Source organism: Gracilinanus agilis, chromosome 1, assembly GCF_016433145.1.
Source record: "Gracilinanus agilis isolate LMUSP501 chromosome 1, AgileGrace, whole genome shotgun sequence".
NCBI classification, from domain to species: Eukaryota; Metazoa; Chordata; class Mammalia; order Didelphimorphia; family Didelphidae; genus Gracilinanus; species Gracilinanus agilis.
Genome location: NC_058130.1, coordinates 225,304,851 through 225,332,514, shown reverse-complemented (window position 1 = coordinate 225,332,514; position 27,664 = coordinate 225,304,851). Strand labels below are relative to the sequence as shown.

At 39.7% G+C, this 27,664-nt stretch overlaps 1 protein-coding gene across 2 annotated transcripts in view; it reads left to right on the top strand.

The window, feature by feature from the left end:
- The window catches only part of XYLT1 (xylosyltransferase 1), a 435,908-nt gene extending 423,564 nt beyond the window's left edge, over nucleotides 1-12,344 (top strand). For both annotated transcript variants that reach the window (XM_044660441.1, XM_044660437.1), the window contains 2 exons: nucleotides 1,305-1,638; nucleotides 12,022-12,344. In XM_044660441.1, coding sequence (XP_044516376.1) covers nucleotides 1,305-1,638; nucleotides 12,022-12,344 — 657 coding nt within the window. The remainder of the gene's footprint in view (nucleotides 1-1,304; nucleotides 1,639-12,021) is intronic.
- Nucleotides 12,345-27,664: the final 15,320 nt, after the last annotated feature.

Here is a 27,664-nt window from a genome sequence, read left to right as displayed (position 1 = left end):
ATCACCACCATTCTTCCAGTATCCCAGATTTGTATCCTAATCACACTGTACAAGACATCATTTGACGTGTGTGTGTGTGTGTGTGTGTGTGTGTGTGTGTGTGTGTGTGTGTAATGATATCTTTCATGTTTCCCTTCTTTATCTGGAGGTGGACATTCACAAAAACAGATTTTCTGTAAGCACAAATCTGACCATCAGTCTCATATTCTATAAACTCTAGGGTCTCCCTATTGCCTCTAAAATAAAACTTAAACTCTTCTTTTGGGATTTTTAAAGCTCTTCATGACCTAGCCCTAATGCCTTTCCCACTGCCCCTCACCTATGGCACTACATCTCTTCTCTATGGCCATCCTGTACACCGTGTTCACTCACCCTCATCTTGTGGAATCCCCAATTCCCTTCAAATCTCACTCAGCTCAAGCAACACTTTCTCCATGAAGTCTTTGGATCTCCCAGCCTCCCTCCCTAACTTCCTTGAACTGAACTGTCTTCTCTTTTTCTTTTCTATTTATTCTGTACATATTTTTATGTGTGTGTGTCTCCCCCTATAGGATGCAAGCTCCTTATGAGGGAAAATTAATTTTTTGTCTTTCTATCCCCGGTACCTAGTATCATGTTGCCTGCATGGTAAGAGCTTTCAATAAAATGCTTATTGATTGAAAGACTTTCTATAGTTAAACCTCTCTGACCAGCTAGGCTGCTAGGCAAAAATACAGTTATATACATTTACTAGAATAATTTCCTAGTTATTGAGGAAGTCTGAACAATTCTACATTATATGAGTATCTACATAATTAACTACAGCACTGCTTTTGTTCTGAAAGATTTGTTGATTTTTTTTAACCCCTTACCTTCCGTCATAGAATCTGTCCTAAGTATTGGTTCCAAGGCAGAAAAGTACTCCTGGATAGGCAGTTGGGGTAAAAGCAGCTTGCTCACAGTCAGGCAGCTAGGAAGTGTCTGTGGCCAGGTTTGAACCTAGAACCTCCTGTCTCTGGGTCTCTCTTTATCCACTGAACCACCTATCTACCCCTTTATCGATGGGTTTATTTTTTTTTTTAAAGATCTTCTTACTTATAGTGATTTTTCTTTAGCAAAGGAGTTTTGTTTTGTTGCTATAGCCTTAAAATCATTGACAACCAGGTTTACAAGACCTCATCCAACAACTTTATTCCTCTTTGGGGACACACTAGTCTTTGCTCTATGACACATAAAAGATAAACCTTAACTCAAAGAGAAGAACTTCAGACCCATTTGATGGTTCACCATCCAAGTTGATTTCACCAACTCACTTTTTACTTCAGATCGGCACCGAGTGGGATGCCAAGGAGAGAATATTCCGAAACTTTGGGGGACTCCTCGGGCCAATGGATGAGCCAGTGGGGATGCAGAAGTGGGGGAAGGGGCCCAATGTGACAGTGACTGTCATTTGGGTCGATCCCGTCAACGTCATTGCTGCCACCTATGACATCTTGATTGAGTCCAGCGCCGAGTTCACACATTATAAACCACCTTTGAACTTGCCCCTTCGGCCTGGAGTTTGGACTGTCAAAATTCTGCATCACTGGGTGCCAGTTGCTGAAACCAAATTCCTCGTCACTCCTCTGACCTTCTCAAACAAGCAGCCCATTAAGCCAGGTAAGTGCCTTTTATTTAGATCTTTTCTAAGAAGGAAGAAAAACAACAATAATAATCATAATGGTGGTAATAATGATCTACTATTTCACAGTAAAATAATAGTGATAACTCATATTTCTATAAGGCTTTAAGTTCCACAAAACACTTTTTTCACAATAACCCTATGAACAGGTAAAATGCAAGCAATGTGTCCATAAGGAATCTGAGCCCTGGAGACGTCAAACTTTTCGCTCAGTTTCACATAGCTAGTAAATACTAGAGCTAGGATTCAAACCCAAGCCCTCTAACTCCCATCCAGGGATTCTTTTCTCTAGCCCTGCCACCTCTTCATTCCTCGCATGCCTCGTATGTATTCCAGGTGTGTGAGGGCCACACGAGTACAATACATCTTCTGTGTTTCCAGTATTTCCCTCAGTGAGGTAAAATCCAGCTTGTTTGCTATAAATAGCTTCTTCGTTTTCTCCTTCCATGCTAAAGCAACTCCATCTGTCTAATATTTAATATATATCAGACAGATGAAACTCTCCCATTGAGCCTCCTGAAGTTCTTGATCATATTTACGATGGAATGGAAAATAAACTGAGCCAGGCGTTTTGCTATCAGGGAATCTTGCCGTTCATGCAATACCAACATCGCCAGGCAACTGCTGAGAGCTAATGCACTCTAATTTTCCCCTAGAGGGGTCTAACTTAACATATTTCTCAGCAGGGCACCTAACATACCCATTTTTTTCCCTGCATTGTTTTTCTTTTTTAACTTTTTAAGTTGAACATCTCCATTTAAACAACAATAAACAGAGAAGCCAAGAAATGCATTTCAGCCATTTGTTAGCTCATCAATAACGAAGATATGCCAGCTGTCAGTTTTGAAAAAGGCACGCTGTAGAGTCATAAGAGAGAATGTTGGCCGTAGAGACTTCTGACTTCTAGAAGGGGATGGATTAATTTGCGTGTATGTAAATTAGATTAGCCTCTTTTCTTCCTAATTCTTTGTGACTGACTGAGGTAGATGCAGATGTGTACCGTCCATTGATCCAACCATGCATGGAATTCCGACATTCTTCAGGATGAAATGGGAACAGAGGCTGGGAGTTAAGAAGTTATGTTGCCCCTCCAGACCTCCAGAGTAGTGAGAAAAACATGAACTCTTACTATGAATTCTTTGAGAGCAGGATCTGGTTTTTTTTCCTTTTCTTTGTATCTTCAGCTCTAAGCCCGGTGCCTGGGACATAGTAGGTGCTTAATTAATGGTTTTTGGGGGCTTTTTTTGTTTTGTTTTTTATTGACTGATTACTTGCTTCTAACCCCTAACACACACACACACACACACACACACCTAGAATTACGAGTGGCACAGAGCTGATGGGGAGAACAGCATTTACTCTCAACCCCCAAGCTGGCCAAGGAACAGACAGTACAAGGGAAGAATAGCAAACAGCTGCCTTAGTTGGGATCGCTTCAAAGGTGAAGTTGTGCCCTGTTTCTAACTTATACTTTTCCAGTTGGGAGAATGGCTCCATCTCATGCAAAGTGAGCAAGACCAGGGTCATTCAGCCACTGCTGAGCAGACAGCACTTTCGGTGGTAATTGCTAATGTTTTGCTAACGATGTTCTGGTTATGAAGAACATGAAGGTGGGAGAAATACAATTTGTAAAATGATTCATCAAGAGTAATTAGCTATTGATGTGTCCCTAGTAATCTCAAGAAATCTGATGAGGTAGAATTGAAGAAAATTTAATTACAGAGGAAAGCATCGAGAGTTGATGTTGTAATAGAATTTCCCATATTAACCTCACTTCTCATAAGGGTTTTTAACTTAACAATAATATTTGGTTTCTGTGCTTCAAAATTTTCATTAGCTGTTCCTTTTAATTTTAATTTTCTGGCTCTTGTTGCTTTGTCACCATTTTATTATTGGAACTCTCTCCCTCTCCCCACGTCCCACCTAGAGAAAATGAAGGCATTATGAAGCTGTAACAGAAAAATTAGGACTTCCTCCAAAAGAAAAGATTCTGTTGTTGATATCTACCAGTGTCTGGAGATAACATGGTTCAAATGTACCAGAAATCTGGGGATGGGGTTAAGAATATATGACTGAAAGTTCAAATCTGGTCTCAGATGTTTCCTGACTATGTGACCCTGAGCACCATTTCCCAGCCCTCAATACTCTTCTGCCTTGAAACCAATACACAGTATCGATTTGAAGACAGAAGGCAACTATCTAAAAACAAACAAACAAAAAAAAAACTCTTGATCGGGTCATTAATAAGAATAGATTTTTGTACATTTTGCTCCCCTAAAATATCAGAACTCAGTTAGACACATTTAGGTTTTCAGCACAGCATATACCGTGTAGACTCTGCATCAATCTCTATATTCATTCATTCAAGAAATATTTACTAAGTGTACCTGGAATATGTAGAATACCACCATCTAGGTTACTAGAAATTCAATTGCTTCTATCTCTTATTTCCTTTAAAGAGATGGAAAGAATGGTGGGATTCAAATCCAACACCTTACTTCTAACTTAGGAGTAATGCTTGGGATGCTAATTTCTCTTTGTGACCAAGAGCTGCTCCCATTTTTGTTTCATGTATAATAAGGAGGTTTATAAGAAGTTCTTCCTTCTTGAAAATGACTACACTTGGGGGCAGCTGGGTGGCTCAGTGAATGGGGAGCCAGGCCTAGAGACAGGAGGTCTTAGGTTCAAATCTGGCCTCAGACACTTCCCAGCTATGTGACCCTGGGCAAGTCACTTGACCCCCATTGCCTACCCTTACCACTCTTCTGCCTTACACAGTATTGACTCCAAGAAAGAAGGTGAGGGTTTAAAAAATAAAAAAAGGCTACACTTCCCAATTTCATTTCTTCCAGTAAAATCATTCATCATTGTCAGTCCTGGTATTGGCCACAATGGACACTGATCATATTTCCATTATTTTCACCTGTATATACATCCTAGTTCATGTCACTAATACCTTGGGCATTTCCTGAAGAAATGTGCCATTTAAATCCAAGAAAGAATGAAGTATTAGTGCAATTATACCTTTTGAGGAAATGCTTAATCATAAATTTCCCCACGGGATGCATTCTTCTCTGGAAAGCCCATGTAAACATTTGCTGCTTTGGTAGGCAGCTTGGTGACTCAGTGGACAGAGCACCAGACTTGCTATCAGGAAGATTCATCTTCAAGACTTCAAATTCATACTCAGACACTTACTAGAAGCCAAATCCATCTTGTCTAAAATATACCAAGAAGCCCCAGATTTCTGCCATTACAGATGGAATCTCAGAAATTGAAGTCTTTCCATCAATACAGACAGTCTCAGAAATTGAAATCCTTCTAAATTCTTTCCCGCCAGGCAGCTCCAGCATTAATTTTTGGAGTTAGAGAAAATGATTCAAGTAAAAAAATCTCTGTAATAGATCAATTCAATCCTCCCCTTTCCAAGAGCGAACAGGGGTGAATACTATTAAGAAATGGGCATCTCCCAGCTTTATAGCATTTAGAACTACAAGGAATTTAGAGATGATCTGATCCAGCCTTTCCATTTTACAGCTGAGGAAATGGAGACCTAGAATGAGATAGTAGCTCAGGGATCCTTAGAGAGAGGCTTCAAGGTTGAGGACAGAAGCCATGGAGATCCGGCAAATGGAGTGGGCTGGGGTCTAAATAATAGCTCCTCCCAAACACCATCTCCACTAAAATGCTAAATGAAACCCAGCTAAAAATGCTAAATTTTTACTTAGGCTAAATTTAAAATGCTAAAACCTCAGCATGCCTTTCTGCTTGTCATGTTCATAGGATCATAGATGTCATCTCATCCAACCCTCTCTTTTCATCAGGGAGAGAACTGAGGTCTAGAAAGCTGATGTGACCACCTTCTTGGAGAGTCACATAGTTATAGTAAATACTGGTGATCCAAACAAGTCTCCATCCGGCGCTTGAGTCTGAGCCTCAGCTTACCTGACCCAGTCTTGTTGGAGAAAAAAAGGGAAATCTATTTAGGTTACTAGAAATCGTTTCTGAGGATAGCGACCAGTTTGAAGTTTCTCTCTAAGAATTCTCACCTCCCTGCCTCAAGTTTTGACTTTAGTCTGCTTTCCTTCCCTTTCCCAATTCCTTGAGAAAGAGGGATTCCCAGGATACCATAGGATGGTATGGTTGCTACAGAAGAGTCTTCTCTGTCATTTTCCCTGTAATGACCCAACATTGTATTTGAAAACTAAATTTACATCAAACACAAAGACTTCAGAAAGTTATTCCACCATAGGTAGATGGACAAAAAGAAAGGTCACGAGTATATCCAGGTTAGAATTTGCACAAAGGAGCATTAAATTTCCAAAAGGAAGCAACCTATTTAAAAGCATATATAGAATTCAAATATTGATTTTTTTTTCTGCTTTTAAAAGGACAGCCACATGTTTCTCCATAAAAGACCTCTAGCTAGGTTGTACAGTGGGTAGAGTGCTGGGTCTGGGGTCAGGAAGACCTGAGTTCAAATCTGGTTTTAGACACTTACTGCCTGAGTGACCTGGGTAAGACTTAACCTTAACACTTAACCTCAGTCTGCCTCAGTTTCCTCTTTTGTAAAATGGTGAATAACAATAGCTCCTACCTCTTAGTCATGCCTGTCAGCCTGGCATACAGTGGGTGCCTAATACATACTAGTTGATTAATTAATTCTCTTCTTAAATTAAATCAAATTAAGATTAAATTAATTATAATTAAATTTTTTTTTAAACCCTTACCTTCCGTCTTGGAGTCAGTGCTGTGTATTGGCTCCAGGGCAGAAGAGTGGTAAGGGTAGGCAATGGGGGTCAAGTGACTTGCCCAGGGTCACACAGCTGGGAAGTGTCTGAAGCCAGATTTGAACCTAGGACGGCTCCCGTCTCTAGGCTTGGCTCTCAATCCACTGAGCTACCCAGCTGCCCCCTAATGTTAAATTTTAATTAAATTAAATCTCAAATCAATCTCAGCCAGGATGCCAAGTCCTCTATGAAGTCTTCTCTGAGCCCACAGCTAGAAGTGATTCTCCTCAAAAGTTTCCTAGATCACTCTGTCTCATTTCTCCCTTCAGCCTATCAAATTCTATCTTTTATTGTTCTTTTTTGGTATGTAATCCTCACCTCTTCCTTTTTAGACTGTAAGTTTCTAGAGGGCAGGAACTGTTACTATTGCATTTTTTTTCATCTTTTTATCCCCAGAACCTAACCCAGTTGCAGGTACATAATACTTAAAAAATGTTGTTTTTATTTTTAACAGAAAAATAATAGTTTGCTCATTTATTTATTTTTTATTTATTTATATAGAGCTAAACTTTTAGAAGTCATATTTCCCTGTTTTGTCCCTAAATTTCTTCCTATTATTGGAGAGAAGAATAGAGAATAGATCAGAATAGTAAAATAATGATATCTGTCTACCCCACCTACTTGGGAGGTCTCCATAAGGATCCAATGAAATCATGAAGATGAAGGCTAAAAGACCCATAGAACTAGGTGAGGCATTATCATCTCATTTTTAAAGCTAGCCTAGAGGAAAACTTGGCTCTAAAGGAGACAGCGCAGTGGCAATTCTAGAATTTCATGGCTGTACATTCCCATTTCTGACCCCAACAAATACTCCTCAACAGCCAAATTACGAGAAAGGCACTCTCTTCCCTCTAGAAAGGAGGACATTATTCTTTCCCTCCTGGGATGGAACATGGATTAAATAGAAGGAAGATGCTATAGAAGCACTGAATAGTCATGATTGCATAGATAGCCACAGTTGCAGATGTTGCTATAGAATGAGTCAAGCCCTATTCAAAGAGCCATTGGTGTCCCCTTGTCTATCTCTCTCTCTCTCTCTCTCTCTCTCTCTCTCTCTCAGAAAGAGAATCTGGTTCATCCAACTTTCCCCTCCTCTTAATCATTCATCTTACTATTCATTGAGGTCCCATCTGTTGACTGGTTAGTTTGTTTTTTAGCCTTTTTAGTAATTTGGGGCTGCCAGTTTCCCTCCACCAAGGAAAAATTTTGCCCATTAGTAACATGTGGAAATAAATTAAGGCTCCCTCTGGTTTGGGAAAAGTTGGGGTCAAAAACAAATGTACAGCCACAAAATTCTAGAATTGCCACTGCCAAGTCTGTGAGCATGGATAAACCAACCTATGCGCTTGCTACCCCTGTGCTATGTGCTGTGGGTAATATGAAAGTGTAAGACATGATTTTAGCCTTAAAGATAATTACATTCCAAATGGGGAGAAAGAATATGGTGGAAGGAGATCACAATGGCTGTCATATGGCACTATTATAAGAGGAAGGAGGGCAGCAAAAAGAGATCACTAAAGGCTAGAATATTCTAGAAGAGGGCCTTGAAAAATAGGAAAAATTTATATGAGTGAAGAGGAAGGAGTGAATTCCTTATGTTCATGCATTCTGTCAAGAACTTTAGATAATATGCCCAAGTAAAGAGACAGAAACTAGGATGGGGAATATACACAGAGGATAGTGAGATAAGAGGTCTGAAAAAAAGGGAAATAATAAGAAATAATATTAAATAGTAGAGCAAAGCTAAATTATGGAGGGCTTTGAAAGTCAGATGTTTTTGTTGTTCAGTTGTGTCTAATTCTTTGACCCCATTTTGGAGTTTTCTTGGCAAAGATACTAGAGTGATTTGCCATTTTTTTCTCCAGCTTATTTTACAGGTGAGGAAACTGAGGCAAATAGGGTCAAGTTACTTGTCTAGGGTCACACAGCTACTAAGTGTACGAGACTGAATTTGATCTCAGAAAGATGGGTCTTCCTGATATCCACTGGGCTACCTACCTGCCTTGTTAGCCCCATTTTGCAAATAAGAAAACTGAGGTAAACTTGACATTAAGGGACTTGCCCTTGGTCTTGAAGTGTCTGAAGCAGACCTCAGACTCGTGTCTTCCTGAATCTACCTTTTGCATTCTATCCATTCTCTCTCTTAATTTCTCTAGCATGGGATGATGATATGACAATAGTGTTGTAGGACAGCTGGGCTAGTGGTACTATATAAAAAAGAAACTGAAAAAATGAAAGACTAAAATGAACTATGAGACCATAGAAATAACATGTCATAGTTAATTGTGAATGTGGCCTATAAATCAGAAGATGAGGTGAGGCCAGGGTCTATGTCTTATTCATTTTATTTATTTATTTTTATTGGTAATGCCTATTGGTTCCAAGGCAGAAAAGTGGTAAAGGCTAAGACTTGCTGTAGATCATAAAAGTAAGAAGTGCCTGAGGCCAGATTTGAACCCAGAATCTCCTGTCTCTAGGCCTGGCTGTCAAACCATTGAACCATCCAGCTGACCTGTCTTATTCATTTTGAGTCTTCCATAACATGGAGCCCAATGTCTTGAACATAAGCATTCACTAAATGTTCATGAGTGAATAAATTAGATCCTGGACTGGGAAATAATAGTGGGGATAGAGAAGAAATACATCTGTGAGATGGTTCAAGAAAAGAAATAACAAAACTTGATGATAAATTGAATCTAGAATATAAAGGAAAGGAGAGAGTACAAGATGTCTAGTTTAGAAAAATGGAAAGGTATGACATCAAAGATCAAATAATATTATTGGGAAAGAGTATTTACTAGGGAAAGTGAGTTTGATTTTGGACATATTGTAGAAGTTATTTGGCAGCTGAATATATGGAACTAAAAGAAAAATCAGCAAAATTGAAAATTCAAAGTACATGAGTATATACAAAAATGTAAAATATTCATACTAAAGAAATGAGAGAGAGAGAGAGAGAGAGAGAGAGAGAGAGAGAGAGAGAGAGAGAGAGATCTGTAACAATTCAGTCTCAGAAAAAGAAATTGAGTGAGAAAAAGAAAATGAATTGCAAAAGGTGAGGGGAAGAAAACATTAGACCAGACAGATTTCCAATTGAGAGCTATCAGAATTTTTTAAAGGAATTAATACCTATGCTACATGAATTATTCTCAGAAATAGAAATAAAAGGCACTTTACCCATTTCCATTTAGGGAGACAAATGTGGTCTTTGAGAGATATCCAAACTAGAGACAAAGAAGAGACAAAGAACTATAGAACAATCCCCCTAATGAATATTTATGCAAAAAATTTTTCTAATCCTCACAAAAATACTACCACAACACAATGAAGGCAGAAAAGAATTTACTATGACCAAAATTCATAAATGCAAGAATGATTCAACATTAGGAAAACAATTAGCATAATTAATCATATAAACAACAAAAATAACAAAAACCAAATGATTATTTCAACAGATACACAAAAGTTCTTTAACAAAAAATAAAAGAATGAAAAATAGCTCACATATATATATTTAAATAACCATGTAAAGGCTTTTCTTTTGCATAATCAAAAAATATTTATTTAAAACCAAGAGCTATTTTCAATGGAGAAATACTAGCAGCTTTCCCAATACAAGTGGGGATAAAACAAAGATATCTCTAACGCTCCCTCCACCTTAATTATTTGACATATTTCTAGAAATATTATATCTCTAGCAGAAACATAATAGAACAAAATTCCAAGGTATAAACATCAGCAAAAAGAAGACAAAATTATCCTTATTTGCAGCTGACATAATGTACGTAGAAAATAGGGAATCGGCAAAGAAAATAATTGAGATGATTGATAGCTTCAGCAAGGTAACAGAATACAAAATAAATCCACAACAATCCTCAGTATTTCTGCAAAGAACAAACAAAAATCCAAGAAAATAAATAAGAAAAAATCATTTTAAATAATAACAAAGTACATTAAAATCCTATCAGCTAAACCTCTCAAGACACATGCAAGATTCATATAAATAAAACTACAGAACACTACAGAAATAAAGCAAGATTCACTGCTCGTGGTTGGGGCATGCTAATAAAGGGAAGAATGAGAATGCAACCTAAATTAATATACTGATTTCATCTTTTGCTAATCAAATTATCGAGATGCTTTATAGAACTAAACAAAAATAATAACAAAGTTCGTTTGGAAAGAAAAAGGCCCAAGATTCTGAGTGAGTCACTTAATTTCTTTCTGCCTCCTTCTGTAAAATGGGGATTGTAATAACACCTGCCTTCCAGGAGCATTATGAAGACCAAATGAGATAATATTTATTAATTACTTTGCAAACTTTAATGCTCTATATCATGTTTTCCCCCCACAAAAAAATGGTGGAAAAGATGTAGGGAAGGTGAGAAAAAATGGGATCTCGACCTCAGTGAAAAGAATCAGCTTTAGATAGACAGAAAGTTATCTCTTCATTATATCCTGGAAGGAAACATAAGTGATATGGAGAATTGTACAAGGTTGTGAACAGAACAGGTTTATAGATATTCCTTCCACATCATGACTTTCCCCGTTGTGCTTTTGATATGCTATAAGTCAGCATAAGAAAATAAATGGGAACTTGGGGAGTTTTGTGAAAGCCCCAGGCAACATATGAAGGCCAGCAGATGACACAAAAAGTTTAGAAACTCAGAAATGCATAAAATATCTGTATAAAAGATGTGATTTCATATAATATCAATATATTTTATCTTTTAATACTATAAGTATACACAATTCCTTTTCTAATGTTTAAATAAAAGTTTGCAAAAAGCTACAAAAACTAACAAATGACACACAAAGGCTAGAATAGGTTAGCATTGATCTACATATAGCCTATAACCAAGTACTTAACCCAGATCCTACAATAAGGTACTGTAAACACCCAATAAAAAAAGGAGGGGGGGATTCAGACTTCTGGCACAAAGGGATATTTTTTCACACAGATTTTCCATGGTACTCTTAATGCCCTCTATTTGCAATCACTCTGGGAATTAGTGTGGTATGGTGTAAATAGCATTCCAGATTTGAAGTCAGAAGACTTGTGTTCAAATTGTCACTCATCTTGCGTGACAGTGGACACAGCCTCTCCTTGGTTTCCTCATCTGTTAAATGAGAGGGATCGGACTATTCGACCTCTAAGGTGATTTCTAGCTCTAAAGGTAAAATCCTGCAATTCTTAGTGGGGAAAGCCTACTGTCTAACTTACACATGCAATGGGGACAGGGCAAGAAAGAGGGAAATAACGCTACTAGAGAATATCCATATAACTTTAGTTGAAATGCTTGAGTAGGGCCAAAGCCAACTGGGTGCCTTCACTAAGTTTAGCTTCTGAGACTGGAGGACAGCCAACATGCCTAAGGAGGTTCAAACCAGCCCAGGTCTGAAAGAAAGCAGAGTAAAACTCCCAAGCCAATTGGCAGTTGCATTGGATCCATGAGTGGCTGCTAAACTTCTAGTCTAGCTGAGATAGGGAGACCCAGCCTCAAAAATAACAGCCATAATAAATTATGCACTCACTAATTTACACTATGTTTTTTCCCTTTAATTTTTCAGATGAGTCCTTGAAGCTACACAACGGACCTCCGCGTAATGCCTACATGGAACAGAGCTTTCAGGGCTTGAACCCAGTCCTCAATATCCCTATCAACTTAGCCCATGTGGAGCAAGCCCGAAGGAATGCAGCCAGCACTGGTGCGAAGCTGGAGAGCTGGGTGGACTCATTAGTTGGAGGAGTCTGGTCTGCAGTGGATATCTGCGCCATCGGCCCCACCGCCTGCCCCGTCATGCAAACATGCAGCCAAACTTCCTGGAGCTCCTTGAGCCCAGACCCCAAGTCTGAGCTGGGAGCCATCAAACCCGATGGTCGGCTGAGGTAGCATCTGGTCGTGCTTTAGAATTTAAAAGGGAATTTCACCCTGAGTAAATGGGATCCTAAAGCCCCCTTCGTCCCAATGAGTAGTTCCCATGTGGGAGAGAAGCTCTTAAATTCACCACCAGTTGGAAATCGAAGGTTTAAGAACCTACATTGGAGCCTGGCATTGTTCTCCCTGAAATATGCTCAAGAGAATGGTAGATTGCCCTGTTCTGGTCCTAAAATAGTCTTACATCTTTGAGGGGACTTTTTGTGGCAGGGACAGGGGTCAGGTTGTTTGTTTTTTCCATTTGCATCATTAAGGCTGTAAGTCATTTTTTTCTTCCCTTTGACCAGACATCTAGATAGACCAGAGAACTGTGGGAGCTGATAAAAATATTCACTCCTTTGTCAATCAAAAAGCCCCCCATCAGTGTTCATCAAATCCTTCATCATCACCCAGAATGCTAAGTGGAAAGAAAAGCCCAAAGTGATTTCCCCAGAGGCGGAGAGTTCTCTGCCTCCTTTTTAGTAGTTTTCTTTATAGCTCAGATGGGCAGGAAACGAAATTTACACTATTTCCTTACAATGCTGGCCACACTTCCATACAAGCATAGCTGATGCTCAATGCATTTCAGGAGTGAAAATGCTAGGGTTTCAATCTCGACGGTCGTCTATGGCCCCTCATTGTTGGCTGGTGCTATAAGCAGAAAAATGTCAGAGATCGAGATAATGACAGTAGTTCAAACAATTGCCTTATGAAGTCTCCCAGAGATTGAAAGAGATAGATTGCTTAAGTCTCTAGAGAATGGAAATTCAACATCTGCAACTTGTTTAAGATGGGAGGAGTCACTGAACAGAGCAAAATTCTTTGACTGAATATCAGAACAATGCCAGACCCCTCCAGTGGTTCTCCCATTCCCAAGGCCAAACCTTGCCAGGTGCCCCATTGGTGCTGGTTACAAGTGACCAAATTGCATGATCCAAACTTTTTGACCCTGGATATTTTGGAAGTCCTTTTCCAACCAAGTTTTTAAGATATCTCTTTTCTTACATGCAATGCCAACTGGAGTACCTTGCAAAGACTCTAAGGATGCGATCGGGGTTTAGATGTTCAATTATTTTGTTTTTTAGTTTCTAATTACTTGAGTAGCCAAGAAGGTCAACATTTTCATTCAGTTCAACAAATTGAATGCCCACAACAAGCAAGGCAAGGATCCATCCCACTGAGTGGCCCTCCCATTCAGACTCAAAAGGGAAGAGCCATTCAGGTGACACTTCCATTGTTCTCTGTCACTTCCTGTGGGGTGAAATTCCCTTTTAAAAGCTGCACATTTGGTTGCAAAAAAAAAAAAAAAAAAACGACCTAGACATGGAGCACCGAGCCCTTGTTCTGTTTCTCTCCATACTGTTGGTTTGAAGCTACTGAAGTTTGCTTTGGACTTGAAATAGTGAGGTCAGCTGTGCTGATGTTACGTCAGAGCATTAAATGTTATATGGAGCCAGGGATGCAAACAAGGACGCCTAGAAGGAACACTTTAGATATTTATTATTTATATGTTTTAGTCAATGACTAATTAGTAGGTGCTGTTTTTTGCAGCTTGACAATTATGTTATCTTACTAACTAAAGCTGCCTTTATTCACAAAAGGCTCCCCACCCTTTCTCGGCCCCATCCCTCTCCCAAGACACACACTCATCTTTTTTTGCTGTGTTCTCTATTTGTGACTGTTGCTGGCCAGGAGCACGAGGAACAGTTGGTGTGCTCCTACCTGTATTGTCAGCAGGAGACAGATTCATTCCCTCCCATATCAATAGCAGGCTGATGCCCCCAGATGTTCTCTTAGCCAGCCCTTAGTGACAGCAGTAGGTCCTCAAGCCCAAGCCCAGAAGGCTCTGAGCTCTCTGTACTCTGTGTAGAAGTCTTGTAGCTTCTCTTCAAAGCGAAGAAGGTGGCTAGAGACTGAAGCTCAGCGCATCCACGCTGGACCTTTTTTTGCCTTTCAAGCCTTGTGTTAGGGGTCAATCCTATCTCCTGTCCCATTTGCTAAGGAATTTCCTTCAGTAAATCTCACTTCCAGAACCCAGATTCAAAGTGAGATAACTGAAGGGAATGGGGTCGGAAGGTTAGCTCATCTTATGTGTGAGGCCAAAATTGGACACAATTGAATTGTCCACATGGAAATGCTCCTGCTCCTTGTATAAAGCGGCTTTCAGAAACCTTAGACTCAGTTTCACACAAGTCCCATGTTGTTTATGTATTAATACATAATCAATTGTGCAGGAGATTAAAAACTTCAAAACCAAGATACTTCTCTACACACAATTTCTCTGTGGAAGTATGGTAGCAAGGGCTTCACTGAACATTCTGGTTTTTAATGTGGCAAAGACAAAATCTTTCTATAACCTCTCAATCAGCCAGCTCTGTTTCTGTATTTGTAGCAGTATTATTTGTGGTGACTTTAGGCCTGAGCCCTATTGTGTCAGTGTGGTTAATATCAGCCTACAATCACCCAGAAGTTGTACCTACTATGCTCAATGACATTTCTGACTTTTAAAATCCTGGAATGAGTGGAGAAACCCCAGAGTTGGTTCTGGGACAGTCCAAGCTGTGAATATTTTCCTCTATGCTTAACTCCCCATCCATCCTGCTGTAGGAAAGTAGGTTGGGATGTGGAACACCCGTTGGGTTTTTCACATTTTGGGACCAGAGAATATGCATTTGTAGATGTTACATTTGGTGAAAAGGAGAATTCCAAATGAGAACTCTATTGCACCGAGACTCCATGATAGCATTTTTCCAAATGAAAATTTTCAGTCTGTTTCTCAGCCCTACCCCGAGACTAATTTGATTATTTGGATATCCCATTGGAAAAGCCAACTGTGATCATGTGCTCTTGCTTTCTGTGGAAAAGTCACATTTCTTTGGGCACAAGGTTTTGTTTGCTTTGGGGCTGTTTACCCTGGAATCTTCTCTGAACTTTCAGTTACAGAGTAGGGTGTCTAGGGAGTGAGAGAGCAAGTCTTCTTGGGTGGGAGTGGGTGGGTAGGAGATTGCTGTTTAAAACTGGCTGAAGTGATGGTTTATCATGTCCAGAATAGGCTGGGGTATAAGGGCAAGGAGCTAAGTAATCTAGCTTTGCCTCCATACCCATACTGGTAAGATGACCCCTTGGACAAATTTTTACTGACCCTTGTATCCTGGTTTGGGCAGAAGAGAGATCCCCAAGCAAGTTGTGCCTTCCACCCCTTGCTTCCTATTTTTGGATCTTAAATCCAGAATTCAGCCCAGCAAGCTGCAAGTATGTGGACAGAGCAGCCCCAGTCACCTCAAGGAAAAGGGAAATAAGTTCAAGGACTCTTTGTGATGTGTTTTTTTTTTTTATTGTAACGGGCCCTCCTCCAGACAAGCACAGCCCTAATTGGCCAGAGAGGTTTTTATTTCAGATGGTTGATTCAGGCTTGAGAGTGAACCATGGAATGTAAGACCCAACATACAAGATGTGGGACACAAGGAAAGCAAGTGTATAAAAGCAGCTCAGAGAGAGGAGGAGGCCTCACCCAAGTCCCACATTAGCACATACTTGTGAATTGTGAGCTAGTGCCCTTGGATACTGGTTTTATGATGCAAACGAGCCCTGTGGCTGTGTGGAGGTCTTTGTGACTTAGCCTGGGAGTGCCTGGCCAAGAGTACCTACCAGGGGAACCAAAAAACAGTATTTGAGGATCCCACTCTCAGACTATTCCCATGAAGGTCAAAACAAGCTGAAATAGAATTAGCCCTTTGATGCTCACTAACTTTAAGAACTTCGGGGGGAGGGGGGGAGATCATTCCCTTTGAAGATACAACCAGATAACAGTTTTAGGTTTTTGTTTTTAGTCTGGATCTGAGATTTTACTTGGCACAGGAAACTGAAAGTGAATGAACTTCCTTTATCAGTGCAGATCAGCAACTCTTCTCAGCTTAGAGTCTTATCTTTTAAACCCTTACTTTCCATCTTGGAATCCATACTAGGTATTGGTTCCAGGGCAGCAGAGTGGTATAGACTAGGTAGTGGAAAATTAAGTGACTTGCCCAAAGTCATATAGCTGGGAAGTATCTGAGGCCAGACTTGAACCCAGAATGCCCCCCCTAGGTCTAGCTCTCAATCCACTGAACCACCTAGTTGCCCCCTCAGCTTACGGTTTTTAAGGAGTGCCAAAAGGTAGTGGCTTACACAAAGTCACTCCACCAGAATGTGTAAGAGCAGAGCAGACCTAGGTCCTCCTGATTCCAAGACCAGATCCCTATCCACTGTCACACTAGTGTTCCCAAATTCTGAGTGTATTTTCCCCTGGGTTCATGATGCTAGGAAAGGGACAGATATGGTCCTATGCTGGCCACCATTTGTTCCTGCTGAACCTCTACAGCCATGCTGAATGACGGAAGGCGGCATCCCATAAGAGCCATCTACCCAGGAGTAGTCATTGTTCAGAGCATCACTTGTGCTACTCTGGGTGCTAGTAAATCAGTCTCGTATCCACAGTCGTAGGAATTTGCTACTAAACTAAAAATCCAGCACACACACACACACACACACACACACACACACACATAATCTAATCCTCTCCTCTCCCCAAGATGTGGGTGATTCTAAATGACAATCATCTTCTTTGTAAAGAGAAGGTGAAAGCAGGAACTGGTATGAATATCTTTTAACAATGAAGAAAGGGAATATTAGCAAAGGAGTAAAATGATTCTTTTCCCCTTCCTAGGACTTAGACTTCTTACATGCACACACATATGTGTGTATATATGAATACGTATATGTGTATTTTTATATATATATTACCTTACACACATTATGTTTTCACTCTAGTAATAGTTCCTGCCCAAGAGAAAGGGGGAAAAAAAGAAAGTTACCATCAGATCTCATTTCAGTTGCCAGTGCTCCTGCTCCTTATACTTCATGACCCTGAAGGCAAAGCTAAGGCGAGGAACGATTCAAGATATGCCTCCTCTTCCCTCAATTAGTCCCCTGAAGGATTTGCTCCAGCAGGTCAATTTGAATATAAAGCTATGGAGTTTGCCCATGTTAAGTCCTGATTGGTCTTTATCCTTGGAGCCATGAAGACCTGGATTCAAGTTCTCTCTCAGATACCCACTAGCTGCATGACTAAGAAGGACAAGTCACTTAGCCTCTTGGTATTCCTAGCTGGCTCTCTAAGGCTCTAAGCTAGTGGTCTGTACCAATGAACGGAGTTTCCATGCCAATAGTTTTTCCTATGGATGAAATCACAGGACCAGATTCCATAACAAGACACACACACACACACACACATACACACATCCCAAACACACATTAAAGAAACTGGCTCTCTTTTTGGAAAGTGGAACCAGCCCCAACTAGGAAAGATAGCTGTCGGTCAGCAGAGATTCTCCATTGCCAACCTCCGTCTCGCATCTGCTTTTATTGTCCATTTATGAGACAGAGAGTTCCCAGGATTTGAACATCTTCAGCCATCAGGTTATCTGCTGCTATATATCCCAGAAAACCTCCAGCCTACTCGACTGAAGATTTCTTGTCTTAAACAACTTTAAAATGAAAGGAAAGCATCAAAAGTTACCCAGGACAAAAGTAATTTGGTATTAGAAAAACTTGTAAACCCCCTCCCAGCCCCCAACAACAGAGACCCCTATTTGTTGTTCTTGGGGGATTTGTCCAGCATAGACATTCTGATCTGTGGTATCCACCCAAAGGCAATAGCATTTGGATCTTTTTTTTCCCTTCTCCTTGGCTTGCTACTGTCCAGTAACATCCAAGACAGTAAAAACTGGGTCTGCCCTCTTGTTCACACCCAGCTGGCCAGTCCAGCTTAGTCATATGCTTTTGGCTTCTGCCTCAGTTGTGTTATTTCGCCCATGAGTTCTACCACAGGTGCTACCTCACAGTGTCTGCTAAGAAGTTTACTTAGGGGGTGAGGGGGAAGAGAAAAAAAAAAAAAAGGTATCCGAAATCTCCTTGAGCTGAATGTACAATCTATGCAAATTCTCTCTGTTTCTCACTGTCAAACACTTAGAAGTATTACATGTAACCTTGCCAAACTAACAGCAAGATCCTGTACAGGTTTCTCTGATGACAGAGTACCAATTTTCGGCGCGGTTAAATGCGCCCCGTTTGTATATTGTTAACGAGTTGTCTTTGGTTCTGTTGTCGCTAAGCCCCTCGAGGGAGATTGGGCCTCTCTGTCCACAAGGAGTCCCTTCCACTTGGCTGGGAATATTTGGATTGCTAATGTCTCTTCCATTCCATGGCAGTCTCTCTGCACCCCAAGACTCCCCCCCAAAAGGAAGGCCAGTGGCATCGCTGACTTCAGCCCCCCTCCTTCCCCACACCTTCAGAGCATGTCATCTTCCATCTCACAACACAACAAAGCCTTAGGTTCCTCCTTTTTGAAATGTGGCCTTAAAAACATGTTGGAAACATGGATGTTGTCTCACTCTCCAGATCTCCGCCAACATCACAGAAAGCACCTTGAGATTGCTGCTATCCCTCCTACTGGGGGACCCGTCAATTTACAGTTTCACAGATACAATGGAAATTGCTTACAAATGCAGTCTTTAAGAAAAATGACCTTATATTGTTCCTGTGGGCAAAATAAAGGTTTGGATGCTCTTACAAACCATAGCCAACTCTTGAAGTACTCTCTTACAGCAAGCATATTGTAGCTGTAATGGCTTGACTTAATTACCTACAAAGTGCTAACATTGAGATTTTCCTTTTTACACCCTTAAAGACATGGCAACTTTATGAACTTCACTCAAGGGTAAATCAGCAGCACCTCTGTTGTTTATCCTTTTGCCCTTGTCGGTTATCATTGGCTTGAGAAAAATTGCACTAAATATTCCCAGCTGATTTTAGAGGCGCCACCCTCTCAATCCCTCTAGCCTCCAACCTCTTTTATTTTGATTCCTCACTATCTGATCCAGCCCAAAGACAACAGAAAATAAGGTTTTCATAGTAAACTCATTGGCTTTGAATGGAATAGTCTTTCTAGTTCTTCCTGTCTTTTTTGTTGTTGTTTGTTATTGTTGGTTCGTTGGGGTGTTTGTTAATGGCCTCATCATAAGTTATTACTGTCCCCTCATTTTTCAGAGACAGGTGGTGATATAGTTTTAAAAAATAACTATTTTGTTATAGATCATAATATGCATAAAACTGTACAGAAATATTTTGTAATCTATTGATTTTAAAAAAGAGAGAACATGTAAATACGGTAAAGTTAAATTAAAAAAAAAAGATTCCAATGGCACACACTGAAAGATGTAGATATTTTGCTATTTATTTAAAGGATTATTTTATGAGATACTGAACTATCTGAAATTGACCAGTAATCCAAGTTTCAAAAAGTCCAAATGCTTTTTTCATGTCGTAGAATGTGATCTCCAGCAATTATTGCACTACCCATTTTTGCACCCTTCTGTCTTTCATTTAGCAGAACAACAACAACAACAAAATTGTGCCTTAGCTGTATTTTCTGTCTAGGGGAGTTTGTTTTTTGTCTGACAACGCGAGATTTTTTGCAGAAAACAGTGGATGTATTAAATACTGTATCATACCAAAAACGCCGCGGTGTATATAAATGCTTTCTGTCATACTGTGTTTTCAGATGCAGAATTTTAAAATTAAAAAAAAAAAAGGAAGCTGACTTTGCGGAACAGTGTCAGTGTGACTTGTTTTCACTGCTATTCCAAAAATTTTTAGCTATGATTTGGAGGCCTGAGACAACCATCATTTCAAACTCTTAACACTCAAACCTTCAGTTCATGGAAAATGGACAATAAATCAATCAACAAGCATTTACTTAAAAGCCCAATATGTACCAGGTACTGTGCTAGGCAAAAACCTACTCTCAACAAGCTTGTGTTCCATCAGGAGCAATAACAGGTAAATATATGAATGAGTATGAGCAACCAGTGGAGTTCTCAAGGTAAGCAGGCTGAACGATCAGTCATCCAAAGAACCTATTATATATTATCTGGTTTTATATTTTATCTGATTACATCCTACATTCTTATTCAGTCAAGTCTCAGGAGAAGTTTGACTCCACATAATATTCCTTGTCTTTCTCTAACATACTGTATTCTCAATTAAATATGCAGCTGAGGCCCCGGTTTTCACTGACAAAATACAACTTTAGATTTATAAAATCCCAACAGTTTAAATCAGCTTCCTTCTTGGGATTTTGTCCTCCTTCAGCAATCTTACTGCTAGTATTCAAGTATGGAGAATTGGCACAAAATCAAATGGCCATACAGATTTTAATATGCTTACATACACATCCTGAGAAAACAGTTAAAATAATAGTGTTTATCAAAATAGCAGTTTTAAAAGCAACCATGTTGGGACTGGAGATAGGAGAGGGGGTTCAAGAAAGAGACAAGAGGTGAGTCAGAACCAGCACAACTGGCATCCCTTCCATCCATTTCTCTATTAGGAAATGGATAAAGAAAGACAGTAGCCAGGGCAGATAATAGATGGAAGGGTCTTTGTCCCCTAGGAAGGGATGGAAGAAACGTTAATGCAAAGTAATTTCCTCAAGAGGCCCAAAATCCTACATCTCTGATGGTCTTTGACTCTTGGATTCTGTCCCTGGCTCTTCAGTGGTTGCTACTTTCAGTGGAAAGCTGCCATGTCTGGTGGCACTCAGTTCCACCCATGGTAGCAGACTTTATCACATTTGCTCCATTTGGGACACTGCTCTGGTTCCAATCGTCACAATCCTTCATCCATCCAAAAGGTCACAGTCCTTAGTCCTCCATGCTTACTTCTCTGAATCTTGTCACTTCCTTGGTTTATCCTTTACATGGACTTCTTTCAAAGTCAGGGTTAAAAATAGCATTGCATAGTTTGCTCTAGCTTAAAGTCTGAAGCCTCTAGGACAGTGATTCCCAAAGTGGATGCTACCTTACCGCCCCCTGGTGTGTGCTGCAGTGATCCAGGGGGGCAGTCCTGGCCACACTCTTTTTGTATTACATTCTATTCTGAGTTCAATAAATAGTTTCATAATTTCCGGGGGGGGGGGCACTAAGTAATATTTTTTTCTGGAAAGGGGGTGTAGGCCAAAAAAAGTTTGAGAACCACTGCTCTAGGAGTTTAGAAAACATGGCAGAGAAGGGAAAGACATAAACCTGATCTCTTCCAAATTACCCTCCAAATAACTTTGATATAATAATACCTCAAAACAAATTCTAGAGAAGCAGAACCCACAAAAGGACAGGGTGAAACAATTTTTAATCCCAAGTCAACTTAGAAGGACAGCAGGAAAAATATGTTGCATTGGGGTGGGAGTGGAACACAGTCTAGTGTGCCAAGGCAGGCCCACCTCAACAAGCCAGCATAGGCATTGGGGGTAACTGAATTAGCAGAAATAGCTTATGAAGCTCTTGGCCAACAGAGAGTAAGGAGGACAGAAGATGACCAGAGTTCCTTTGCTGATTCTGGGTTTAAAACTATTGTATTGCCCATACATGGATTGGGTTTGCATCCTGGATCAAAGCCCTAGGTCTCAGTCTCAAGACAAAGAGTAGCACCAGTATAATAGTAATTGTGGCTACAGAGGAACAGGAAACTCTTATGCTTATGGTCACTCACAGACTTGTGCACAGGTCAGGAGCACAGGAGAATATTAAACATACCTCTCTTGAAATCATACCACCTTGGAAGAATTGAAAACTTATAGATTGCCAGTGTTAACTCTAAAAGCAGCTGTGTAAAGAAGCTTCAGGAGCAGTGCCCCCCTTCACCACAGGAAAGGAGCTCAACTTTAACAATTTTTAAAAGTTAAATGTCAAGAAAAAGACTAGGAAAATGAGAACAACAAAACAAGAAACCCAACATTGAAAGTTATTTTAGTGCCAGGGAAGAACAAAACCTAAACTACAAAGGAGACCACAAAGTCAATATTGCTGCATTCAGAGCCTCCAAGAAAAATACGAATTGGTCTTAAACTCAAAAAGAATTCCTGGAGTAGCTCAAAAATCAAATAAGAGAGGTAGAAGAAAACTTGGGAATAGAAATTAGAGTGATCCAGGAAAATCATGAAAATGAGCCAGCAGCTTGGAAAGCACAAAAAAACATTGAAGAAAATGATATTTTAAATAACAGAATAGACTGCTAAAAGAGGCACAAAAATTGAGGAAAAGAACTTCCTAAAAAAAAAGAGAATTAACTAAACAGATAAGGAGGCACAAGTGGTCACCAAAGAAATAATTCATTAAAAATTTAAATTGGGGAAGTGGAAGCAAATGGCTCCATGAGACTTCAAGAAACAATGAAACAAAGCCAAAGTAATAAAAAAAAAATTTTGAAATATCTCAAGTGGAAAATAGATCCAGGAGAGTTAATTTAAGAAATACCTGAAAGGGAGCAGCTGGATAGCTCAATGGATTGAGAGGCAGGCCTAGAGACAGGAGGTCCTAGGTTCAAATCTGACTGCAGACACTTCCCAGCTGTGTGACCCTGGGCAAGTCACTTGACCCCCGCTGCCTACCCTTACCACACTTCTGCCTTGGAGCCAATACATAGTATTGACTCTAAGATGGAAGGTAAGGATTTAAAAAAAAAGAAAAGAAATACCTGAAAGCTATGGTCAAAAAAAGAGCCTAGACATCATCTTTCTAGAAATTATCAAGGAAAACTTCCCTGATACTCTAGAATCAGAGGAAAATAGAAATTGAAAAAATCCACTGATCACTTCCTGAAAGAGATACCAAAATGAAAACTCCCAGGAATTGTATAGCCAAATTCCAGAAATCCCAGGTCAAGGAGAAAATATTGTAAGCAGCCAAAAGGAAACAATTCAAATATTGTGAAGCCACAGTTAGGATTGCACAAGATTTAGCACCTTCCACATTAAAGAACCAGGAGGCTTAGAATGTGATACTCCAAAAGGCAAAGGAGCTAGGATTACAACTAAGAATGATGTACCCAACAAAACTGAGCATAATCCTTTGGAGAAAGGTAGGAGAGTAACTAGAGGGTTTCCAAGCATTCCTGACAAAAACAAAAAACAGAGCTAAATGGGAAATTTGACATTCAAAGAGAAAGTTTCAAGAGAAAGATAGAAAAGTGAAAATGAAAGATTAGTTGTGGGGCAGGACAGAATAAAAAGAGAAGGATAAACAGAAGAAAATAAAGGGAAATTCACAGTTAGTGATCATAACGATAAATGGAAATGTGATGCATTAACTCATAAAACAGAAACAAATAGCAGAATGGAGGGGAAACCAGAATTCAATAATATGTTGTGTACAAGAGGCACACTTGGGACAGAAAGATACATATAGAGTTGAAATGAAGGGCTGGAGCAAAATCTATTATGCTTCAGCTAAAGTGAAATGGGCAAGGGTGGCAATCATGATGTCAGACAAAGTGGAAGCAAAATTAAACCTAATTGAAAGAGATTATTAAGGAAACTAAATTTTGCTAAAAGGTACCATAGATAATGAAGTAATATAAAAAAATTACCTTTCTCTGATGAAAATCATTTCTCAAATACATACATAACTAAGTCAAATATATAAAATTCAGAACCATTGCTCAATTGATAAATGGTCAAAGGATATGAATTGGTAATTTTTGGAATTAGAAAATGAAGTTATAGTCACATGAAAAATGCTCTAAATTACCATTGATTAGAGAAAGGCAAATTAAAACAACACTTAAGGTGTTTAATTTAATTCACAACTATCAAAAATAACAAATGAAGGAGAATGGTTTTAGAAAAACATGGCAAGACCTATACAAACTGATACAAATTGAAACGAGGAGAACCAGGAAATTATTGGGCACAGTAACAGCAATGTGGTAATGATGATCAACTATGAATTCTCTACTACAATGATAATACAATTATCCTACACAATTCCAAAGGGCTCTTGATTAAAAAAAAAATTGCTTTCCACCTCCAGAGAACTGCAATATGGCTAATATGGAAATGTATTTTACATGATTTCATATATAAATTTGAAATCATATTTTTTGCCTTCTCAATGTGTCCAAGAAGGGTAGGAGGAAGGGAGAGAATCCAAAAAATTTTAACAGAACATTAAAAAAATTACTCATGGAAATATTTTACTCTTATTCAAATAATACTTAAAATGTAAAGACAAAGTATTATTGTTGAATAATGATTCATTTCAGAATGTTCTGATTCATAATTACCTGAAAATAGTAATAATACAGACTGTCTTTATCATTTGTTGCCCTCATCTCCTCTCCTCCTACTTTCTTGGGTACCCTCTATAATTTGACTTCTGACCTCATATTTTGAGCTCATCTAGTCTAATTCCCTTTCATTTTACAAAGGTGGGAACCAAGGTCCAGAGAATTTCAAAAATGTGCCCAAGTGCTACAGATAATAAATGTCACAGCTCCCTTGAGGGACTTTAAGCTAGTGTTGTTCCTATCTTTGGCCTACTTAGGGTCCCCAGGAGGAGCTATATTGGTGAAAGTGTTCAAATAAAGTAGACACTGGGAATATAATTTTCTGCATTTTGCAGATGAGGAAACTGAGGCTCAGACAGATTAATGCGCTTGAGTATTAGAGCCGAGATCCAAATTCATTAGACTGAGTTCCTTGAGAGCAAGGACTGTTCTTTGTATATCCCCAGTATTTAGAACACTGCCTGGTATGTAGTAGGTGCTTAATAAATGTTTACTAACTAATTCTTCTCACTATCACGCTGCCCTCTCTTCTTATTTTGCCAAAATTGAGATTATATGATTCAGTCTCCACATCTAAGCCTTGGACCTCAGAATGATAATGCCATGAAATACTTACAGTTCCCTAAAAGGGAGCCATTCCAAGAATGGAAGCCTTCTCCATGAAAATCACAATGGCAAAGTAAAAAGGACTGTAGATTTGAAATCAGGAGACCCGGATTTGCTCCCTAGCTCTGATACTAGCTGTGTGACCTTGGCCAAGTCCCTATAAACTCCTTGAGTCTCAGTTTCCTCATCTGTAAAATGGAGATGAAAACCTGTCCATTGAGTGCCTCACAAGACTATTGAAAAGAAAGTGCTTTATAAACCTTAAAGCATCATGAATTGAGATTTCATTATTCATTGTATTGATAACTGTTATGATTAATATTCCCTGGAAACCAAATCTTAATTTATAATTATTAAATAATAAAAAAAAAACAGGCTAGAGAAAGAGAAGGCACCAGCCATGGGTGGCTGACCTCCTGCCCTTCTAAGAGGTAGGCTGGACTGCACACTTACTCTGGGATTCCAAGGAAAAAGCCTCCAGTTCCTCCTCATACTCCAATTTATGCTGTTCATAACATCCCTTGCCAAAGCTTCTTTGGTCCCAAGCACTGGGACCTCACTCTGGACAAGAGACCCAAGGGACCTGCCTTCTGGATCCCAGGAGTCACAAGACCTTTTTTCTAAATGTCTAAATGTGCCTGTCCCCTATCTTAAGAGGCTTGTTTACAGATAAATAAGAAGCTTTGTCTTCATCCTATTCAGCCTCAGAGGTGGAAAGAAGCATGGTAGCTTCAATCTTTTTGTTGTTGTTGTTTTCTTTTTTGTTTTTGTTTTTTAAAGCCTTGACTTCTGTGTATTGGCTCCTAGGTGGAAGAGTGGTAAGGGTGGGCAATGGGGGTCAAGTGACTTGCCCAGGGTCACACAGCTGGGAAGTGTCTAAGACCGGATTTGAACCTAGGACCTCCTGTCTCTAGGCCTGACTCTCAATCCACTGAGCTACCCAGCTGCCCTGTAGCTTCAATCTTAAGACTGAATGGGTTTTTTTTCCCTTTAAAATCTAAATGTTGTCTTAGAGTGCCAAAATAAGGGTTTATTCAATTTCCACATAATTGCCTTATCAAAGTCATCACGTTGTTTAAGTGTGTCCAATTTTTCATGACTCCATTTGGGGTTTTCTCGGCAAAGATCTTGAAATGGTTTGCTATTTCTTCTCCAGCTCATCTTATAGATGAGGAAACTGAGGCAAATGGGGTTAAGTGACTTGCCTAGGGTCACCCCGCTAGTAAGTGTCTGAGACCGGATTTGAACTTAGCCATAGGATTCTTCCTGACTCCAAGGCCAGAACTCTATCCACTGCATCACCTAGCTGTGTCTACCACACTATGAACTGAAAGAAGAAAAGCAACGAAACTCCACCACCAAACTTGGCCTTCAAAGAAAGCTGAGAGGAGTGAGTTCAGGAACTCTAGCCACTTAACATTGCCTGTTGCGTCAGATTTGAATGATGTGTTAGTTTATTCTTCCATGTTCTCTGCTCCTCATTGTTATAAGGGATAACTCACTAGACAGGGGTGCAAGGAGAGATATATTCAGAAATAAACAATGATCGGGTGACATGAAGAAAAATTTCATTTTTTACAAAAGAAACTATTAAAAAATCAAAATGGACTCCCCTATAGCTCCCTTCTCTGACCCTGCATGTAACATGAATGTATAGTGACTCTTTTATTCCTAAAATAATCTTCTTTGTCAGGCTGTATTCCCCAGAGCAGCTATTGTTGAAGTCTAACAATGATGATGGGGATAAAGTTTGCAAACTGAGGACACTGAAGGCAAACTATCAATGCCACAGTTTTGCTGCAGGTTGAACCCTGAATTCAATTCTGATTTCAAACACTAGCTGTGGGACCCCAGGGAAGTCATTTAACCTGTTTGCCTCAGTTTCCTCATCTGTAAAATGAGCCGGAGAAGGAAATGGCCAACCACTCTAGTATCTCTGCCAAGAAAACCCAAAAGGGGCCATGAAGAGTTGGACACAACTAAAAAAATGACTGAACAACAACTATACACATATCCTTGGAATACATATCCCTACCTACACACACAATCTCCATTCACACACACACCCCTACATACAATACACATACCTCTCATCCCCTCTCAAAGGGACTAACACTGGCAATGGTTTCCATTTTGGTCTTTCTGCCTGGTTCAGACACTCGCCCCATCATCTCTCCCTTTTACAATAGCTTCCACATTGGCCTTTCTGCCTCTGGTCTCTCTGGATTTCCCATCTGTGCTGTACACAACTCCCAAATGAATAATCTTAAAACAGAGGTGCCACCAGTCACTCCTCTGCACCAACTACTTTAAGTGGTCCCTTATTGCCCATAGGATAAAACACCAACTCTTAAGTCTGGCATTTAAAGCCCCCCACAATCCGAGTCCACATACCTTGGCAGCCTTTCCTTTTATTCTCCTTTATACACTCTATGCTATTACCCAAACTCGACCCTTCGTTTTTGTCTCTCAAACCTCAGCTTTGCTTCTAAGAATCCCTAGCTTCCTTCAAGGCTCACTTCGAGTCCTAT